General features: G+C 46.0%; 2 protein-coding genes across 2 annotated transcripts in view; both read left to right on the plus strand.

Annotated features, from left to right (window-relative positions):
• The window catches only part of LOC126519289 (uncharacterized), a 38049-nt gene extending 30475 nt beyond the window's left edge, over positions 1–7574 (plus strand). Inside the window, exon 2 of the mRNA XM_050168919.3 lies at positions 4001–7574. Coding sequence (XP_050024876.1) covers positions 4001–4198 — 198 coding nt within the window. The 3' untranslated portion in view covers positions 4199–7574. The remainder of the gene's footprint in view (positions 1–4000) is intronic.
• A 9441-nt stretch (positions 7575–17015) lies between these two features.
• Top3beta (DNA topoisomerase 3-beta) overlaps positions 17016–19821 on the plus strand; it is a 44587-nt gene continuing 41781 nt past the window's right edge. Inside the window, exons 1-3 of the mRNA XM_050168911.3 lie at positions 17016–17341; positions 18728–18805; positions 18900–19022. Coding sequence (XP_050024868.1) covers positions 17108–17341; positions 18728–18805; positions 18900–19022 — 435 coding nt within the window. The 5' untranslated portion in view covers positions 17016–17107. The remainder of the gene's footprint in view (positions 17342–18727; positions 18806–18899; positions 19023–19821) is intronic.

The following is a 19821-nucleotide window of genomic DNA, read 5'->3' on the forward strand; positions in this document are numbered from 1 at the left end:
CCCCACCCGCGGCAAGTTCTTTTTTCAGTTACTTTCATCGCCATTAATTTCTCATTTCTGTTATTCAATTACTCAATATATATATATATATATATATATATATATATATATATATATATATATATCACTGGTGGTGGTCTGCTTCTGACTACCGTCAATTGTGCTTCGCTCCTCGAAGAGCCACGACGTATGTGTAGTGTGCTCCTGAACGTCCCTTTGCGTTTAAACGTTTGAACGCTGTTTAAGTGATGGATCCGCGGCCTAAAGGAGGTGCGCGAAATCCTAAACGCTTTCTTTTCTCTCTCATTCACCGCTAAATCGCCAGTGAATTTTCTTGAACCCCCCCCCCCCCCCCGCTCCTTTTTTTTTTGCATTCTTTTGTAAAGACGGCGGGTTGCTTCCCCAAACTCTGGGTGCGCCAAATTAAAAAAAAAAAAAAACCTTACGCACAGGTCCATCACAGCGCTCGTGGTAATTCCTTTTTCTTCACTACGATTTGCATCCCTCCTACCCCGCTCGGCTCTCTCTCTCTCTCTCTCTCTATCTCTCTCTATCTCTATCTCTCTCTCTCTATCTTTCTATCTCTATCTCTATCTATCTCTCTCTACCTCCCCTTTTACTCCCCTTTTACTCCTCTTCCTCGTGCTGTGCTGTTGAGGTGACCTCGCCCGAGAGTCAGTTACGGCGCTGCACTTATCTCTGCACTTTTCCTCATCATAAAATCGCTCACGCGTGGCTTCGCGACGCTTCACATCGGATATAAAACGGCGCGCATAAAAAAAACGGTACGCACAGATCTAAACGCGACACCACACTGCGAGTGTGTCGTCACGTGTCGCCCTTTCCCTGCGACACTGAACATTTTTAACGCGGACAACGTTTCACCATTTACGTGGCTATAACGTACAACGTGGAAAAGTTTGTACGCGCCTATGGCGTTGACGAGTAAGAGCGTAGCGTTGTGTCGGAAGGAGCGAAGTTTTCTGTGAAGGGAATTTTTTTTTTTTTTAACTGGGTGAAACACATGATGACGTAACTGCGACAAACGGTGCGAATACTGCACGAAACTAACTTTGATAGAGATGGTTGACAGGCTCTCCTCTCCCGTCGCGATATATAGTTGCATTGCACTGCTGGACTAGAAGTGGCGGTTTCGATCCGAGAGAAAAAAAAATGCAAACTAAATAACAACGCTTGCGTACCGTGCTTTGGGTGTACGTTAAAGAAACCCCGGATGGTCGAAATTCATCCGGGGCCTTCCACTATACAGTGTTCCTCATATCCCACTGGGCCGTTTCGCTACGTTAGACCCCACAACTAAGAATCCTTTTTTTTTTCCCTCTTTTTTACGTTTATATGTAAGTCCAGTTGATTACATCAGACCATTCTTTCCAACGAGATCGGACATATCTTTCAGTCGTACTGGTTTTATTGCTGGTTAAGCGTCGTCCTTCCCGGTGGACCGCGCCCTATGCGGTTAGCTGGCGGTGGCGAACCGGGAGGGCGGTCCACGCACGAATCTCAGAGTCTTGCCACGCTTCCCGCCAACCCGTTCGCGTCAAAGTGCCGTCGTAAACACCGCCGCTATAGAGCATACACCTTGTGCGTAGTAGCTTCGGCTCGATGGGCAATTCATTTTGAAACGAAGCGTGCGCAGCTGGTGGTAATAGGTTTTCTATAACACGGGGCGCAATTATGTTTCGCCGAAACGGCGGCGAGGTTATAGTGAACGGCAACATTTATCGCGCCACGCACTCGTGGCGACGTGAAATGCGAAGCTTCCGGCCTCGCCGAAAACAAGCCAATTATACACGGACGCCGCGCACGTCTCGGACGCGCCGCTGCGACCGGGTGGAATGGTTGCGCGATCGCGCCAAAAATTGCGCGTTAAAAAAGGTGTGTATACCGTAAGGACGCACCTAATGCCCCCCTGTTTCTTTCTCATCCAATAACACAGACAAACGGACTGTTGACTGGCGTTTGTCTTGAGAACTTTGAGTTGAAGTTCCGCTGCGGCGGCCGCATTTCGATTTTGGGGAAATGCGCCAACGTTCGGGTATTTAATTTAAGATGCGTGCACGTTGAAGGGACGCCCAGGTGGTCAAAACTATTCAGGAGCCCCTCCCCCCCCCCCCTCAACTAAGGCGTGCCTCATAATCAGATCGTGGTAATTGTACGTAACACCCCAGAATTGACCTTTTTATTTTCTTTTTAAAGTGGAACGAAAAGACTGAAGATAAAGGAACGACAGAACGACTTAAGGGCGCTTCTTTACACTCTCACCTAAAAAAATTACTTGAAGCTTCACGCAGTATTTACAGGTAGAAATTATGTTCCGGTTGTTCAGCACAGTCTGATGCTCGGTACGCAGGCAGGGGTAACGGAATAACTCGGAATAACGTAATTGCCCGTGTGGGCAACTGAACATCGAACACGCATGCTCACGCACGAACGCACCTCGGTGCATACTGGCGCCCGCACGAACGCGCGCATATACACACGGGCAAACGTGCCCAATCCAGTTCGGGCACGAGTTTACATCACGTGGAACCTCGCGCGGTTGTATCATCCGGAGGCCGAGTCATCGGGAACTTGAAATTCTTTACCGACTGAGGGACTAGAGAGGGGAAAGCAAGAAAGCGTATCGGTGAAGGCAGCAATATAGGAGAGAGAGATAGAGAGAGGGAGAGAGAGAGACGTTGCTCTTGCTGATGTTATGCCGGCAGAGGCCGCAAATCCGTTTCGCTTCTCCCAGTCAAGGTCGCCGTCGCTCTCGACTCCGGCCTCGATGGTCCGGCCAGGCAGTCCGTTCACGTCCTTTAAATAACGTCTCCTAATAGGGCAGGAGAGCAAAACAAACGTTACCATAAAGAGAAAATTTGGGCGCAACTCCAAGGAAGCCGAGAAAGAAAAGCAAGGAAACGCGCTATAAAGTTGCTGCCCGCGAACGGCTTGCATTCATTAGATGCTGGAAGACCGACACACGTGAATCGGGCTGCCTGCTACGCCTAGTAAGTAGACGGTGGGCGAAAGTAATGGACAAGCAACGTGAAAGCGCTCAGGTAACACTTCGCTATTCTCCGGAGGAACGCGTGCGCGGGTTTGACTGCAGGGTGGGTTCGTGTATATACCGCGGTTCCGCGACTGGGCGTTGACACTGGCGACTTTCAGCATTGCCCAAAGCGGGAGTGATGTTCGTTGTGCCTATGAAGCGATGCTCGGCAGGCAACCATGCGCCGCGCTGGCCACACTGAAATGTGGTGCAAAGACAGTCCTGTCTCTTGCAGTGTCTTTTGGTTAGCGCCCTCTTTCTCTCTCTCTCTCCCCGCGCTGGCTGCCTTGCCTCAGGTTCGCTGTTCCAACTCGCCCCAATCAGTACTGTGTTCGGGCAACGTCCCACGCTTAAAGCTCCGCTAATTTTGGCGGAGGTGTCAGCTCTTACAACAGTTTCCTCAGTGCAGCCCATGTTAATTCAACTGCTTCTCCAGCTTGGTTGGCATCTTCCGACGCGCGTTTGAACCCGCACAATCGACCAACTGTTTCACGAGACTCTTAAATTGATTCTAGTTGTTCCTCCAGCCCCTACAAAAAGTCCTCCTATACCATCCTCGAGTTAAATTTATCCAGCAGCGTCTACCAGCGTTGCCCCTACAATCCCCCTATAGCTAACTTTACCCCTAGACCTAATCGGTCTTCTAGCCATAGCTATGTCTCAGCTCCTATAACTGTTTCGTTGTTTGCCTAATTCGTCCCGCAAGAAGCCACAATTCTTCTGTTACTTCCCCGAAATTTCGGAACTCCAACATTCGTCATTCTAATTCTGGAAACGGGATTTCGCATTTCTTCTGCACAAAAAAGACGTTACGCCGTTCGTCTGCATACCGAAGAAGACGGTGGAATGCGCAACTTGTTTTACATCTGTTTGTTTTGCTCCTTGTTCGCCCGACCCTTTTCTTAGTGTGTTCTGACTTCTGCTTCTCCCTTTTATTTTGTCTCGCAGAAGTCCTCTTCCAAGAAGATGGTCAAGCGCACCGTCATCAAGTGCTGTCGCTACGTCAGCCTGGGCGCTCTCTGCTCCTCTCCCGTGCTGGTGACGTCGTTCCCCACCGAGCCGAACCTGGCGACGTCGCACCGCTCCTCCTGGTCCGCATGGACGGAGCCCGTCACGTGGTCTCACGGCTCGCAGCTGTACATGTGATGCCGCCGCACCGTGGCCCACGGTCAAAACCGTGCCTCGCGACTTCTCGATTGTGCGTGGAGAACTGCTCGTTCGTCGACGTCTCCGCCAGGCAGCAGAGACGTGTTTCTCCGTGTACGAACGCAACGTCTCTTGTCTGTTCAGTTGCCTCAGTAGCCCACATTCCCTCATGTTCGGTTGTTATTTCGCCAGTGATGTTCTACGAGTGTCGTTGGAGATGGCTGAGCTTGCTGGTTCGGCATTGTGATAAATCGCAGCGCACATATGCATAGACAGACGAAAAGAAAGAGGGAAGGAACGAAAGACGCACAATTGAGCGTTTTCTATGGTAAAAAAAAATTATTTTCAGCATTTCTGTGTAAGTTTACTGTATATATATGGGCAGCTGATTGTTGAATAAACCTTTGTCGCTAGTCAGCGATCGCGTGTGATATCTCCTTTTTTTGGTCTGTGCGTCTCTGCGCTACGATTTATCATGGTGTTCTACGAATTCTATTATCGACGTTCTATACCACTTCTCTTAACTACCGAGTCCACCTAGTGTGGCCGTATTTCGCCTAGTTAGGCCACGTCCATATATGGAAAAATGTGATAGTGTAACTTTACGTACGTCGACAAATACGATGGTGACCTACTCTAGGCCAGGAGTGAAGACGGTTCGTACATAGTTTTCCCCTGTTCTATACTTAAGTTCGTAAAACATGTTTGTTGCCTCCGGACACTCTTTTATATACTGTATTTCTCCGTATTCGCACTCGTTAAAATCTTCGTCACGATATATTCGATCAAAAGGCGACAACATACAACGCCTCTCGCCAAATGGGACCTTGTACAGTTTTGTTGTATGGCTTGCCGCAGTTATCGGTCGCCATCTTGTGGCCCTCCGCACTGCTGCCTTGTGCGTATTGATTGATATTGCCCTTCTATGCAGCTCGTTCCCCACTTTTGGGGTGTTCACTAGTGTCAACTTCTCCTATGGTGAACTTTCGCCGTCTTCTAAATCTATCATTGCCTCTTTCTTTTGTTCGCAGATCTGCATAACCCGCGCCTCTTAGCATCGCTTTGCGAAAACAGCTATCTTTACTCAGACTTCTGATGCAGTGTGCGTGACGTTGACGGTTTCTTTGATTTGTGCACACATTTCACCATTCCAGCACATCGACAGCTGCAAGCACTCCTCCAGTCCTAGAAGTATAGTCGTACGTGTTGAGCATCTTTCTGTTATCTCGATATAACGTCGCCCATCGTACACCGGTGTTCTCCGTCCCTAGGGCCGCCAGCTTGTCTTGTCATTATACACTAACCTGCGTTTTTATTGTAACAATTGCAGAAGAGGTTTTCGAGCTTACCGCGTACTGTTCTGTTGTCGCTCAAATTGCATTTCTGTTCCCCCCTTTCTTCTTTTTTTCTTTTCGTCGTCTACATCGTTCGCTAATACATTTGTCCCCCTTTGTTGCTTGCCTGGTTCGTCATAAAAGAAAAAAATGCGCGTGTGCCTTTACGTGCACCCTTCGCCATCGGATGAGAGAGCAGCTGTTGCTGAGACGTGAGGTTTTTTTTTTTTTTTTTCCCCATCGCACAACTGCTGGTTCGCCTGGTCTTATGACCAGACGAACCAAGCAAACAACAAATTCCATGCGCATTGATATGAACGACTGAACGATGCGGATCCAAAAATGCACCCTTGTTGGGAAATTCGAGCAAAAATGAAAAGAAAAGAAAGCAGTGGTGACCCAGAAATCTGCTTGAAGTTTGATTGAAGCGCCATTAGACAGGGAACACAAATAGGGCGGTAGACAAGCCAGCGCTTTCCTGTCGTGCGCCGCCCTGTCTACCTTCCTATTTGTGTCCCCGTCTTATGTGCTCTTCAATCATACTTCAAACATGAACTCCAACCAACTAGCCCAGGCTCGCCGTCTTCTTGCAGAAACCTGCTTTTTGATATTCTTGAAATGAAACGCAAGTCACTTTGTACCGTGTATATCTTTACTGACGAACAACGGGAAGTGCGATGTTTCTTTTGATTTTGCGTTTTACGATTAGGTGAAACGTCCCGAATAATAAGGAAACAAAGATGGCGGTGTTGCCCAACATGTGGAGCAACGGCGGCGATATCTGTAATATTGCCCGCTGTAAAAAACGCACGCCGCTTCGAGCGCTATCAGTGGCCGTAAGAATTCGCGCCCGCGGCTATAAGCAATCTGCGATTCTCTGCAGCTCAAACCGCGCGCAGCGCAAGCAAGAAGTCGCTGAAAATCGTACAGGTCAGACGAAGCTTCACTCATGTAGTTCAGAGCACATGGCGGTATACTGTAGGTGTCCTCGTAGCAGACGTACTGAAAGTTAAAATTGCGCCGTTGATGTGGGTTCATTTCTCACCACACGAAGCGAACGAATACAGAAAAAGAAACGTAGAGAGAGAGAAAGAAATATATTTAATACACCAGGTATGTGCCCCATTGCAAGCATCTGGCTTGATGTCATACCAGTTTGGGAGGTTTTCCCGCTACCGAGGAGCCAACGAACGAGGCTAATTTTGGGCCTTTCGTGGTCAAACAAGTTAGCTAGTAGCTCACAATGTTTCTGAATTGAAATCGAGGAGGCCTCTTTATCAGTTCGGCCATCTGTTGTCTGGGGGTTATCTGTTATACTGTCCCAACCAATAGCCGCAGTCGTCACACCTAGTACACCTGAACAACATTTCTCTTTACTGATCCGTTTTTGCTATACTAGAGTGTAAAAGTAAACGAGTTTTCGTACCTAGTTCTTTTGATGTAATGCTAGCACATTTTTTTTTCCCCTACTGTTGCTGACCTTCGTGTCCGTTGATAAGGGTCAGCGAACCAAGGTTCAAGGATGCATAGATAACGCTGAATATGTTCGATGAAGACCGAACAGTGTCTAAATTGTCTAAAAAATGTGGTTCGCAAACCCAGGTGCTGTCCGATGATAATGGTGATGCGGTAACTTCAATACATTCGCCGTATAGTTTTCATCTATTGTGCTTTTTCGTGTGTGTAATTATACAATGCCAGTATCTTTTGCTGCATTGTGCCAGGTTCTATATTATTATCATCCTAGTTACAAACTTCAAACGCTGAACATGTTGCGCGAAGCTGAGATTGCTCGCATGTTCTGTACATATCTGTAGATAGAACGCAAACTTGTTTTTGTATAGTGTGAAATGCGTGGTTTATTGATTGTTCGGCTGCCAAAGTTGGTGCCTGAATCTTGTTTCGGAGCATCGGCAGTGATTGAAACGAGCGGGTTCCTGTTGATTGAATTGATCGGAAATCCTTGGGTTGTGTGGAAGATTGAACTGCTCGAACTGAATGCGCGTGGTTTGTTTGTTTCAAATAAAAGTGTGTGTGTGTTACGAACGTCTTTGTTTCTTCTGCCTATACTTAGCCAAACTGACATCCTTGGACTCGAAAACAACTCGACAGAAATAAGCGCTTTCGAAATCGGTCCCTATTGACGATGGGTATGTCACGAATATGTAAAGACAGTTTTTTTTTATTATTTAATTACACTAAAAGGAAGCGCTTAATGTTTAGACTGGATAAACTTTTCTTTCAAACCTCTATTTCTGGTAATTTCGCTGTAATTGACCGGTTAATAACCTATTGCTTATAACCTATCTCTTGCTTATTTGCACCGTCGCGAGTTAGTGCTCCCATCAGCTTTAACCACATTGCTTCAGGAAGGCGGACGTTCCCTCCAGTTCTGGTTGGTTGAGTACCCGTTTCGCAAGTGTAAAGGTACCTTTCTTGTGAAGCCGTTGGCCTGAGCAATATTTTGCAGAACATGTATAAGCACTGCTAGCTGCTTGTGTTATGACACAGGAAATGTAGACGTGGCTATCGTGATGAAACCATGCCCAAGGAACAAGCTCCAGCAAGTCCAGCTAGCACTTTGCCTTCGGTTTAACGATAACCGATTCCGCCATTAGCTGGGCAAATGTGCAGTGCAGAGGAGCGCACTTGTGAACTATGAAAAGGGGCTATTACAAAGCGCTAAGTCGTCTCTGGTTTTAAGTCTTTCTAGCATGGCACAGGTCTCATCGTCTTGCGAAGATTTGTTATTGTACGTTCACGTCCTCGGACAGTCAGATCGGACCTCAGAAAGCAAGACATTGCCCTTTGCCTTTAATATGCAATTTCTTTCTTGATTTTTCTTCGTCGTCCTCGTAAATTTTCATGTAACTGGGCTTCTTTTTTCATCTTTTGCATGCATTTTACCGTCTCCCTTTCACTCAATTTCTTTTTCATGACTCGGGGTTCTCTATACTTATACTTTTTTCTACATTCGGTGTCCACGCTTCTGAGGTATACGGAATATTTGTTGCTGTGGTGCAGCTCTTTCAACTGTGGCACCCTCTCGGTGTGGACCTCCGGCTCAAAAGCGGGCCCCGGCAAAGCATAGCCTCCAAGATTGCTTGAGCATCTGCGGAACACTACGTAAACCTCGTTGTTTTGTGCGGCCTCTTATCAGGTTGCTTCGTGCGGCCTCTTATAGCGTTATCAGGATCGGCCCACATATCTTTGATTATGCTGTGCCACAGAGATTACCATAGACCGCTTTATTTTGCTTGAACGTCAATAAATGAAAAAAAATGCATTCTGTTGTTTTACGTGCGAAAACCACGATCTGACTATGAGACAGGCCTATAGTGGGGGGAGGGGTGGATAACGATTTATCTTGACCCCCCCCCCCCCTGGTGTTCTTATTGCGCACCTAAATCTTAGTACACAACTGTTTCTGCTTTTCGCCCGCAACAAAATGCGGCCGCCACAGTTGGGATCGAACACGCGACCTCGAGCCCACCAGCGCAACCCCACAGTAACTGCGCTATATGGCATCGGGTACCAAGAAACGAATCAGGAAGAGAGTGCAACGACTGCTGATTGCCTTCATGCGAGACACGGGGCTCTTCGAGAACTGGTAACACACCCCCGATCTCAACTCGCAGGATAAGGCGGAACACTTGCCAGCTATGTATGCCAGGCTAACCCCGCCTGCTGCAAAACCACCACCGCCACTACCAAGAAACGAAGGGCGCTGAATACGTCAGCTAAATAATGCTATTGTAGGAAAAGATCAATCAATCAATCAATCAATCAATCAATCAATTAATCAACTTTATTGCCTTTGGATAGGAGGAGTATACAGAACTAAAAGCTTGAGCGGCTTGACGAGATCCCGACCCCGTTACAGTGGGCAAAACAGCAGGATCACGGTCAGTCATGCCCGAAGAGTGCAAATAAATCAACGAATAACATCCATAACATGGAGTAACAGAAAATTTTGTAACAAAGCGCGAATCAATAGAACCCATTTGCATAGGCTTGAAATGACTCAGAGTAATAACGGGAACAGTTGTGCTCGCAAGCAAGACTACAGCTAGCGGCCCCACGGACGGTGACCGCTGCTGGACTTCTGGTCCGAGGATCGAGTCTACTCGCAGGCGGGTGCATAGAAACAACACCAAGTTTCCTCACTCGATCCTTTACCCCTTAAGGTTGTAATACAGAGAGAAATAGAGAAATCATAAAGGAAAGGCAGGGAGGTTAACCAGGCTCATTCCCTGTTGGCTGCCCTGCAATGTGGGAAATGAGACTGACTGAAAGATGAGAGAGAAAGAAGTTCACGCTTAGCAAAGGCACCCACCCACCCATGCAGACATGCACGACGAAGCGTTTACAAGCGGCGACATATTTCAGTGGCTATACCGGGACACTGCAACATCGTCGGCAATGAAAGTACCGACAAAGCTGTGTCGTGAAGCACATAGAGAAAGTGAAAGCCCCTCGATTACGCTGTCGAGAGGACGGACGCAGCACGCCACCTCAGTGGTTTTGTCCATATACCACCACTCTATGAAAATGGTGTACACCAGAGTTCACCAACCGGAGCCTATATATGCCATGTAACCAGATATGTAGTTACAACCTTTATACCTGGTTTTACTCGACGGGAAGAAATTTTATGTCGCATACGACAATAGAATTTCTTGTACAAACGCCTTCGTTCATTCCTAATTACAACGGCACACAGTGCCGATTATACCATGTGGGGGGTAGAAGAAATTGTTAAGTATCTCCTGTGTGACTGCCCAGCATACGAAGATTAGAGCCTTGCTTTTCAGACAGTTTTAGGGCGCTTATATGATACACTCTTAGACAAAGCTACACCCTTTGGGGTGCATATCTGCCACACTCACACAACAATAATCGTCATCTGTCTTGCTTGCGTTTCCTTACTTGAAAACGCCGCTCCCGCTACTTTCCTGTCGGGAATGCTATGACATGCTGATAACGCGCATGCCGTTCGTTACTGGGAAGTACCAAGCTCGCAGCATTAAAGAAAGGAAATGCGGGCAAGAGAGATGACGTTTATTGTTGCGTGGCAAGATACAGCCCAAAGGGTGCAATTTCGTTGTAAAGTGTTGGCCTTTTACAGAAGGGAATGTCTTGGCACCATGGCCTCACGCGTCTGCGATGTGGGAAGGCGCAAAAGTGCCGCCGAGCTTCTTGAAATGCGCAAGCCTGCAGTGAACGCTTGATTGTGATTAAGGCTCTAATAAAGTTCCGCACGACCAAACAGGTGCAGCTTGGCTAACCTCACTGCGTTTCCTTTTCTTTCTCTTCATACTACTACTACTTCTACTAGAACTAGTAGTAGTACTAACACTACTACTGCTACGCGGCCGAGAAAAGTATATGGCAGGCAGGTTGAGCAGAGTGAGCCATTTTTTCCAGCATTCAAAACAAGGGGTGTCCGTCACAAAACGTAAAAAAAAAAAAATTGGAGCCCTATATAGGGCGAGGCAGCGCGAACACCCAACAACATGTGCTCGTTCTTAGCATTGAAAACAAGAAACGTCCCTCACAAAACGTAAAAAAAATTGGAGCCCTATATAGGACGAGGTAGCGTGAACACCCAACATGTGCTCATTCTTTTCACCTTGAAAATGGGACACGGCCTTCACATGTATACAGCGGGACGAAGCGGCGCGCACGGCTATACAGCGCGCATGCAGCATGCTCCCTGCAGAAACGGAGCCGTGGGACAAGTAAACGAGTGGGAACGTCGCAGCTGCGAATCCTGCGTTTCCATTGTGAAAAAAAAAAAACGGGGCGATTTTGCGACGAAATGGCTGAGGCTCGCAGCAGTGGCTGGCAGATCTGTGCGATAACAATCTGGCAGATCAAGCTGACAGATCTGTGCGCAATCTGTGCGATAACATGCGCCGTGGGGCATAGAGCATTAATTAGCCAACGTTCGACAGTTGAGTTATCGAGTAATAACTACCCGCCGTGGTTGCTCAGTGGCTATGGTGTTAGGCTGCTGAGCACGAGGTCGCGGGATCGATGGGGGCGAAACGCGAAAACACCCGTGGTACTTAGATTTAGGTGCACGTTAAAGAACCCCAGGTGGTCGAAATTTCCGGAGTCCGTCCACTACGGCGTGCCTCATAATCAGAAAGTGGTTTTGGCACGTAAAACCCCATAATCAAATTTTTTAATAATAACTAATATCGCAGATTGAAGGTGTGCAGTCTCTCACTCAGTATTTCTTCTTAAATTCTGCTTAACAGCTGAGTCATGGTGTAGACGTTGCTGGAATACGCGTGGGCAAGGAGTCGTACGTTAATATTAAATAAATAAATAAATAAATAAATAAATAAATAAATAAAGTCCCGTTTGTGCTGATGTCCACAACGTAGATTTAGTACAATTTCTGTAGGTATTTCCTCAAACATGCGAGCGAAATGCACAGGCGCTGCACATATAATAATGCGATTAGCATTCTTTGGGAGCTTCACGCTCTTTTTGGGAAACCATAGGACGTGTTTTGGCTGTGGCAACATAGTGTGTCGTTGCATTTCTTCAGTGCTAATCGAATTAATGTGAACATTTAGAACGACTGTCAGTTGCGGCGTGTTGGCAAAGTTCATGATGGAAAGAAGCACGACTAATAAACAGAGACCTAGCAAGAACGCAGGACAAAACGCTTGCTTAGGTCACCGTTTTAGTGGCGCTTTTTTTTTTTTTACATCGTGAAGGTTTACCAACATGCCCAACAGCACTTTGTCCTATGTTCTTGCTGAGTCTCCGTTAATTAGTCGCGCTTATTTCCATCATGAACGGATCGACATTCATGGGGAGATGGGTTCTCTGTCCTGTACCTTTGTTTTTTTCTTATTCCAGAAGCTTTCCTTAAGGCAGTTCGGGAAGGAGATGCGTAGAATGATAGCTCATCCGATAAATACCACCTTTGTGCAAAAATTCCATATGCAAGTGTCCGAAAGCGCTATACTGTCGTTGTCAGCTACGTTTCCCATGCAGTGTCGCGAAATAACTCTCGTCACACCGAGTTTATATTTCAGGAAAAATGAGAGGGGGGGGGGGGGTGACATGTTAAATATAATGTGTGTCAAAACTTTAGAATTAAAAGAAATTTAGAGTTTCGCAAAACATAACTGAACCCGTGTTTTTTTCTTCACATTTCTATTGATTCTATGGTTTCTATATAGTAGTTTTTGCCGGTGCCATCGGTAAACTAAACCAGGCACAGCGTTTATATTTGGTGAAAATAAGGGACAGGTTTCCTTTCTTGCGTTCCTGCGTTTCCTGTCTTGAAAACGCTGCGCTTGTTACTTTCCTGTCGAGAATGCTCTGTCATGCTGATAACGCGCATGCCGTTCCTTACTGGGAAGTACAGGGCTCGCAGCGTTAAAGAGACACTAAAGGTTAATATTAAGTCAACGTGGACTGTTGAAATACCATCCCAGAAACCTCGAAACGCTTGTTTCGTGCGAAGAAGAGACTTATTTTAAGAGAAAATGCGTTCTCAAGCGTCCGCGTAGCTCTAGCGCAGTTCAAATCACCCGCCCCCCGATCGAGGAGTATTGACGTCATGGTCTCATAGTGACGTTGCGCCGTCGGTGAGTAAAACGGCTCCTGCAGACGGCGCTGCCGCTTTTCTGCGCAAAATAAAAACGCGCGGCCAGAAACAGAGCCAAGACAGAGCCGACAGCAGCGCGAAAGCGGAACTATGGTGGCTAGCGGAAGGGAAAGCGCGCGACGATAAGCTTGTTCTTTATTCTATGACGACAACTTCGACGCTCGTTGCAATGGACGACCCTGACAACGACACATTGGCTCGCGATGCTGGGGTCGTTGGCTCGCGATTTAAGCACTGATGAACGTGACCTGCTGCTGAGGGCTCGCGCTGCCGGCGTCGTTGCTTACTACTACGCCGGCGGCCTGCTTTGAAAGGCACTCCACGCGACTTCACTAAGTCGGCGTTGAACTCGTAATCCTCTGGACGAAAGTGCAGCGAGTACACTATGTGATTTTTCGGCTCTTTGCCAGCGCGCTGTGGCAGAGGTACGGCACTTAACCATTTCGAACGGAGAGGTTCACTCGTTGGCACACATTGATAAGTAACGTTGGATTCGCCGCTGCAACTGCCCTTGGCCAAGTTCTGCGGACCGTTCGCGCATCCCACGACATCACATGGACGTGGCATTCTCGCTGCTTGTTCCAAATGCAAGTTTCGCGAGCCAGCAGGACCACCGCAGCACGACGCGATAAAGAAACAACTGAAACTCCAAAGCGCGCGCAGAGTCGAGCGAAAACGAAACCTTTCGATCACCCGTACTACTCAAGGGTAACGTGAAAATGTTATTTTTTCTTAGAATCGAATAGAAGTAGGCAAGTAGCATTTTCTTCCGTCTTATAATCTAATGAAATGATCTTTTTAATACGAGTTTTTGAGTACTAGCGACATAAATTATGAGGAGTGCTTTCGTCATCGGGCTAGTACCGGAATGTCGCTGGAGGGTCTCAAATCGTGTCATGCATTTACCTCAATTTCTCGGTTACTAAAGCTCTGTTCGCGATAATATTGACGCCTTAGACGTTCTAGAGCATTGCTTTATCACTTTAACTTGACTTTCTAGTAACCTTTAGTGTCCCTTTAAAGAAAGGAAATGCGGGCAAGACAGGTGACGATTATCGTTGTGTGGCAAATGTACACCCCAAAGGGTGCAACTGTTTTTAGAGTGTAAGAGTATGCACGCTCTCAGTGAATAAAACAGTGCCCAACAGACGGCGGTACGGTTTTTTTGCAAAAAAAAACCGCGAACGCGCGGCCATGGAGAAACCGAGCCAAGACAGAGCGGTGAATACGCCGCTGCAGCTGCTTTAGGTGCAGTGGTGGCATGGGCCGTTTGGGCATCCCGCGACATCACATGCATCGACGGCAATTCCCTACTACTTGCGGTTTCTGCGAGTTGCACGAGCCAGGAAAACCAGCGCAGCACTACAAGCTATAAACTCGAAAGCATGGACGGTTCAGAGTCGAGCTAAAACGAAGCCTTTCGACCGCCCACTTCGTTCTCCATGACTTCCTTTTTCTAAATATGAACTAGAACTAGACAAGTATCATTTTCTTTTGTCTCATAATGCAATACAATGATGTCCTTATGACGAGTGGTTGAGTACTATAGTCGGATACAACTCAAGTCTGCAGTTAATCCCGGCCCACGCCTTCATAACTGGCAGCCACTGATACTCCACGAGGCTGCAAATAGTTCGTACTCCAAGCTTTTCCTGTTACCTAAATAAGGCGGTAACCACAAAAATAAAAATTATACACGCTTAATTTTGTACGTTTTCACACCTCTATTACAGCGGAACGGTGAAAGACTAATTCTTTATTGAACCGAAATAAAACGCTTGCTTCGCGGCAACTATTTATTGTCAAGTTTCACTTCAGTTGGCTTTGATTTTCATGAGTAAAACGGGGTCAGCAGTGAAATTAACTGTACCGCGGACTTTTGAAGAGTGAAATGCTCAGACTCCATGCACTTTGTCCATGTCTGTTGCACACCTCATCGCTTCCGCCGATGAAAAGACTCTTCCAGAGCAGCAGACGCTCCGTGGGTACCAAGTATGACGCCATTTTGAAAAGGTTGCATGACAACGATGTTTTTTGCTTCTGTGATTGGCAGGCGAAGTAACACAACCCCGCGCGGACTGTGTGCCTTGGTTGCACAACTGCTGTTTTTTTATGTTTTATCCTACTATAGAGACCGAATTTAATTGAAGAATGTCTTCGTCATCGCGCGAGTACATGAATGTCCCGGGGGAATCTGTAATCGTGTCCTGCATTTACCTCAATTTGTCGATTATTAAGGCTCTATCGGCGGTAATATTGACGCCTTATATATTATCTGAGCGCTAATCTACCGATGTCGCTCGCATGGAAACTCTATACGTCACACGAAGTTTTTACTCGTTCAGAATAAGGGGCATGCTGTGTGTGATGTGCGGCAATACATTAACGTTTTTGGATAAATTAGGAGCTGGAAATATTTACTGAATCCTCGATTTCCCTCCATTTTCATACGTTGTGCGCAGCGCCCGCGTTTCATCGCTGAGCTAAACAAGTCACATTGTTTAAATTCCTTACAAGTATACGGGGCAGGTTACGGGTGATATGTAAAAAAATCTTAAGTGTGTGGGTTATTTACGGTCTTTGCAATATATTACTTGCTCAAGCGCTCCTGGGTGATGTAAGTGCGTTTTGAGAACGGCATATAATTTACCTAACTTACGTGTACTGGAAAAAGTATAACAACCACCGAGATCAAATTTGGGGAAAATGGGTGGAGCGTTATAAATGTTTCATTTTCGCTTTTTTGCATTATATGAAGGTCCTAGACCTCTAAACCTTTAAAACATAATATGATGGCAGGCATCAGAGCAACCTAAATAATTTAATACAGTAGCTCTTCTACAGCCAGTTTCGGTATCGTTTCCCAGGCGATGACTGCCGTGATGTCATGACGCAGTAAGTTATCACGTGAGAGCAGGATACGCAATCGGCCCTCACGAGGAGCAGAATTTGAGGCGACTGGGCAAGCCTGAGAGAGCGCCAAACGTCCTGTTTCATCGTAATAACCTTTTGCGTCATGATGTCACAATACAGTACCCTCTAGAGGAACAAAACCGCTTTTTTATAACCAGTTTCGGTTTCGCTTTCTACATCAGCCCTCTTCACGGGTAGAAGTAGAGATGATAGAAAGTAGCAACATACAAGGCGACAGAAAAACCAGAGCTAGTGTCAAATTGTCGCTATGTCCAGCTCCCATGTGACCACATACTGCGCCATGACATCAGGCATGCAGTAATGTAGTGGAAAACAAAAACAAAGCTGATTTTAGAAAAGCTACTATATCGAATTATTTACAGCAGTTTGCGACTTGTCGCTATTTCTTTTAGAGTTTAGACATGGTTTAGAGTTCTAAGACCTTCCTTTAACACAAAGATTAATAGTAAAAATGTACTGTTAGCGTTCCTTTGGGGATTTTTAACATTTACTCAAGGCTCGGTAGCAGTGGCGTAGCTAGGTCGTCTTGCACCCAGGGCCCAGGGGTCTTCTGTCACCCCTCCTCCCCCCACCCTGTTGTAGTCGAGGATCTCAACAATTTCCGGGTGTCTTCAGACACATATGACACCTCCCCCCCCGCTGACCCCTTGCACCCGGGCCCCCCCGTTGCTACGCCACTGCTCGGTAGACAAGCGTTTTGAGCAATCCGACCCCATTGGATTGCTACCGCCGTGGCGAAAAGTGAACATTTGATAGAACACTTACTCGTCAGGTCTTGTATGAACATTTCATTCCCACTCCCTTCCTCCATAAACTTCCAACAATCATATGTACTGATCTATCTAGTTTAACGGCTTTTGTATTCATTTCTCTACATGTTTCCTAGCAACACTTTGGCCCCCTGGCGGCGCGTCTTTGAAACACTACTCCATCCATCCGCATCAAATCCAAGATGTCGCTGTCGTGAAGGCTTGGGTCTTGAAGGAATCTCACTAGTTATTCACCATGAAGAACGTTCTCATGGTTGCGGAGAAGCCAGCGCTGGCTCAATCGCTGGCAGCCATCCTATCTAACGGCAACATGAAGCCTAGAAAAGGCATAAGCAGTGCCTGCACCGTCTACGAGTACGTCGGCAAGTTCTACAACGAGCCGGCACGTTTCAAGATGACATCGGTCTGCGGTCATGTAATGACAACGGACTTCCACAGCAAGTACAACAGTTGGGATCGAGTGGACCCTGTGAGTCGCTTTTATTATTATTACCTTGATTTTGCTTTACCAGGGGCGGATACGCGGTCGCTGCTAACTTGTCAGACTTTGCCAAGTAAATGAGTCGTACCTGTTGCGATTTAACGATGTGATGCCTGGTTTGAACGAAGTCGAGAATGAATGAATGAATTAGTAAATAAATATGAGGAGTTTGGAAGCACGTTTGTGTGGCTTCGCCTTCTGTAAGCAGCATATGATCACTAATTCTGACAACACTGCCCACAGGTGAAAATAAAATGCCGCACTGTCACAGAGGCAATTTCGATCGCGATCGTGCCCGAAAGGGATCGAATTTTTGGATCGCGATTGGATCCTATGCTCAAGCTCGCAGAAGGAAGCCAGTGGGTCTCACAGATTTAAATTGTTTTCGGTTTGAGCGCCCTTTGAAAGCGTGCTTCACAGGAGTATTCTTATGTATGGTCTGAGGAGGATCGGCAGCCCGAATTTGTCTTTGTTGACCCGTTTAAGGTTGTTGCAAATGGGAATGCGCCATTAACCCTGTAATGCGCAAACATAGTTACACATCAAGGAACATTGAAACAAATTGTTGACATTTGTAGAAAAACAACAGCGAATAACCTTTTTTCTCGGTTATAACTTAATTGCTGTTCTAATTAAGTAATTAGTAATTATTTTTTGGCGTTACATGAAGGTCCTGGACCTCTAATCCTTAAAACATATATGATGGCAAGTATGAGAGTGCCCTAAAGTATTATAATAGCTCTTTTACAGCCAGTTTCGGTATCGCTTTCCAGAAGGTGACTGTCGTGATGTCATGGCGCTTTAATTTTAGCTGCTGGTGATCTGAAACTGATTTCAGTTTCTGATTTAGTGAAACTAAAGAAGGGTCACCTTAAGGTTAACTAAGTGGAATCTCGGATGGGTGGACATATCTTTAATCTCACAAGATGGCTCGAGGCCTCAGTGCTGAAACTTCACTCCAGCATATAAGAAACACAACTATGTGCTTCGTATCAAGTTTCCCACGCTTCAATCATCATTTGTAGCATCAAACTCAGCATGGCACATACGATACACTAGGCATTACAGGGATCATGTATGATTACTGACCACATAAAAAAAAAATTGACATGGCCAATGTTTTCTGCTTCGCTCAGTCATTAAGATAAAAATGTGGATAATCGAAGTTACTAGTTTGAAAAATTCAGTCTGATATAAGTAGTGCTTAATCAAAGCAACCGTCACATAAGTCGTAAGGGATTGCTGTGGTTGCTAACATTTATACACGGAGAAATATGGCTAGTGATGACGGTGCGCCTTTTTTGTGCTATACTACAGACTGAACTTTTCCTTGCTTTATTGCATGCCTTATATGTGTGCTGTGTTCCTTTGTAGGCTGAACTCTTCAGCGCACCCACGGAGAAGAAAGAAGCAAACCCAAAACTGCAGCTGCCAAGATTTCTTGAAAAAGAAGTAAGTTGGAAATAAATTCTGCTACAAGGGCCCGCCGTTAGGTTGCTGAAGGGGAGGATGATTCAGGTGCTTGTTGCTTTAACTCGTGTTGTAGGCTCAGGGCTGCGACTACTTGGTGCTGTGGCTTGATTGTGACAAGGAAGGTGAGAACATCTGCTTCGAAGTCATCAACATCGTCAAGCCATTTCTAAGAAAGCCAGCATCATACAATCAACAGGTATGCCTCAGTTATGTAAATCTGCGTGACAGATCACCAGGAATTTGTATAGGACTTTTAATATATGGGCACTTATTAATGTTTAAGAAACAGGAAGAAGGAGAGTTAGAAACATTTTTCTTTTTACGTTAGTATGAAAAAGATTTCTGAAATATATTTTGGTGCATGAACACCTGGAGCTAGCCTCTCCTGACCATGCAAAAAAGATTTTTTTGTTGTTATTGGTGTTGGTCAAACAACTGCATTCTTTTGACAATGAAATTAACCGAGAACTGTTGTACATAATCAGGTCTGGCTTTCGAAAACCTTGAAGTCGGGTTGTTTGTGCAGTTAATGAGTTTACTTGAAATAATGGTTGTTGTTTACGTTGCAGAAAATTGTGAGCAGCATTTTGAACACAGTCATACAATGTTGCCTGTGTTTTCAACTGCCTGGTATCTAAGTTAATATTTGGTTATCTTTGGTTATTTAAGTCAATCTTTGTATTTTCAAGACAGAAAATTTGTGGTTGAAGTGTCACTCAAGACTGGGGAGGCTGTTGGGTGTGTAAAAAATCTCTTTAATTTCAGCTGCTAGTGATCTGAAACAAAACCAGCTTCAGATTGGGTTAAACTGAAATAAGGGTCACCGTAAGGTTAACTTCAAGTGTTCTACCAAGTGGAATCTCGGGTGGGTGCATAGTTCTTTAATCCTACAGAATGGCTCGAAGCCTTAGTGGGGTGAAGGGAAGGAAGGGAAGGGTGAATAAATAATAATATTAGCCACACAGGCCAGTTTCTTCAGCAAGGTTCCGCAGCAC

Source organism: Dermacentor andersoni, chromosome 10 (assembly GCF_023375885.2).
Source record: "Dermacentor andersoni chromosome 10, qqDerAnde1_hic_scaffold, whole genome shotgun sequence".
NCBI lineage: Eukaryota > Metazoa > Arthropoda > Arachnida > Ixodida > Ixodidae > Dermacentor > Dermacentor andersoni.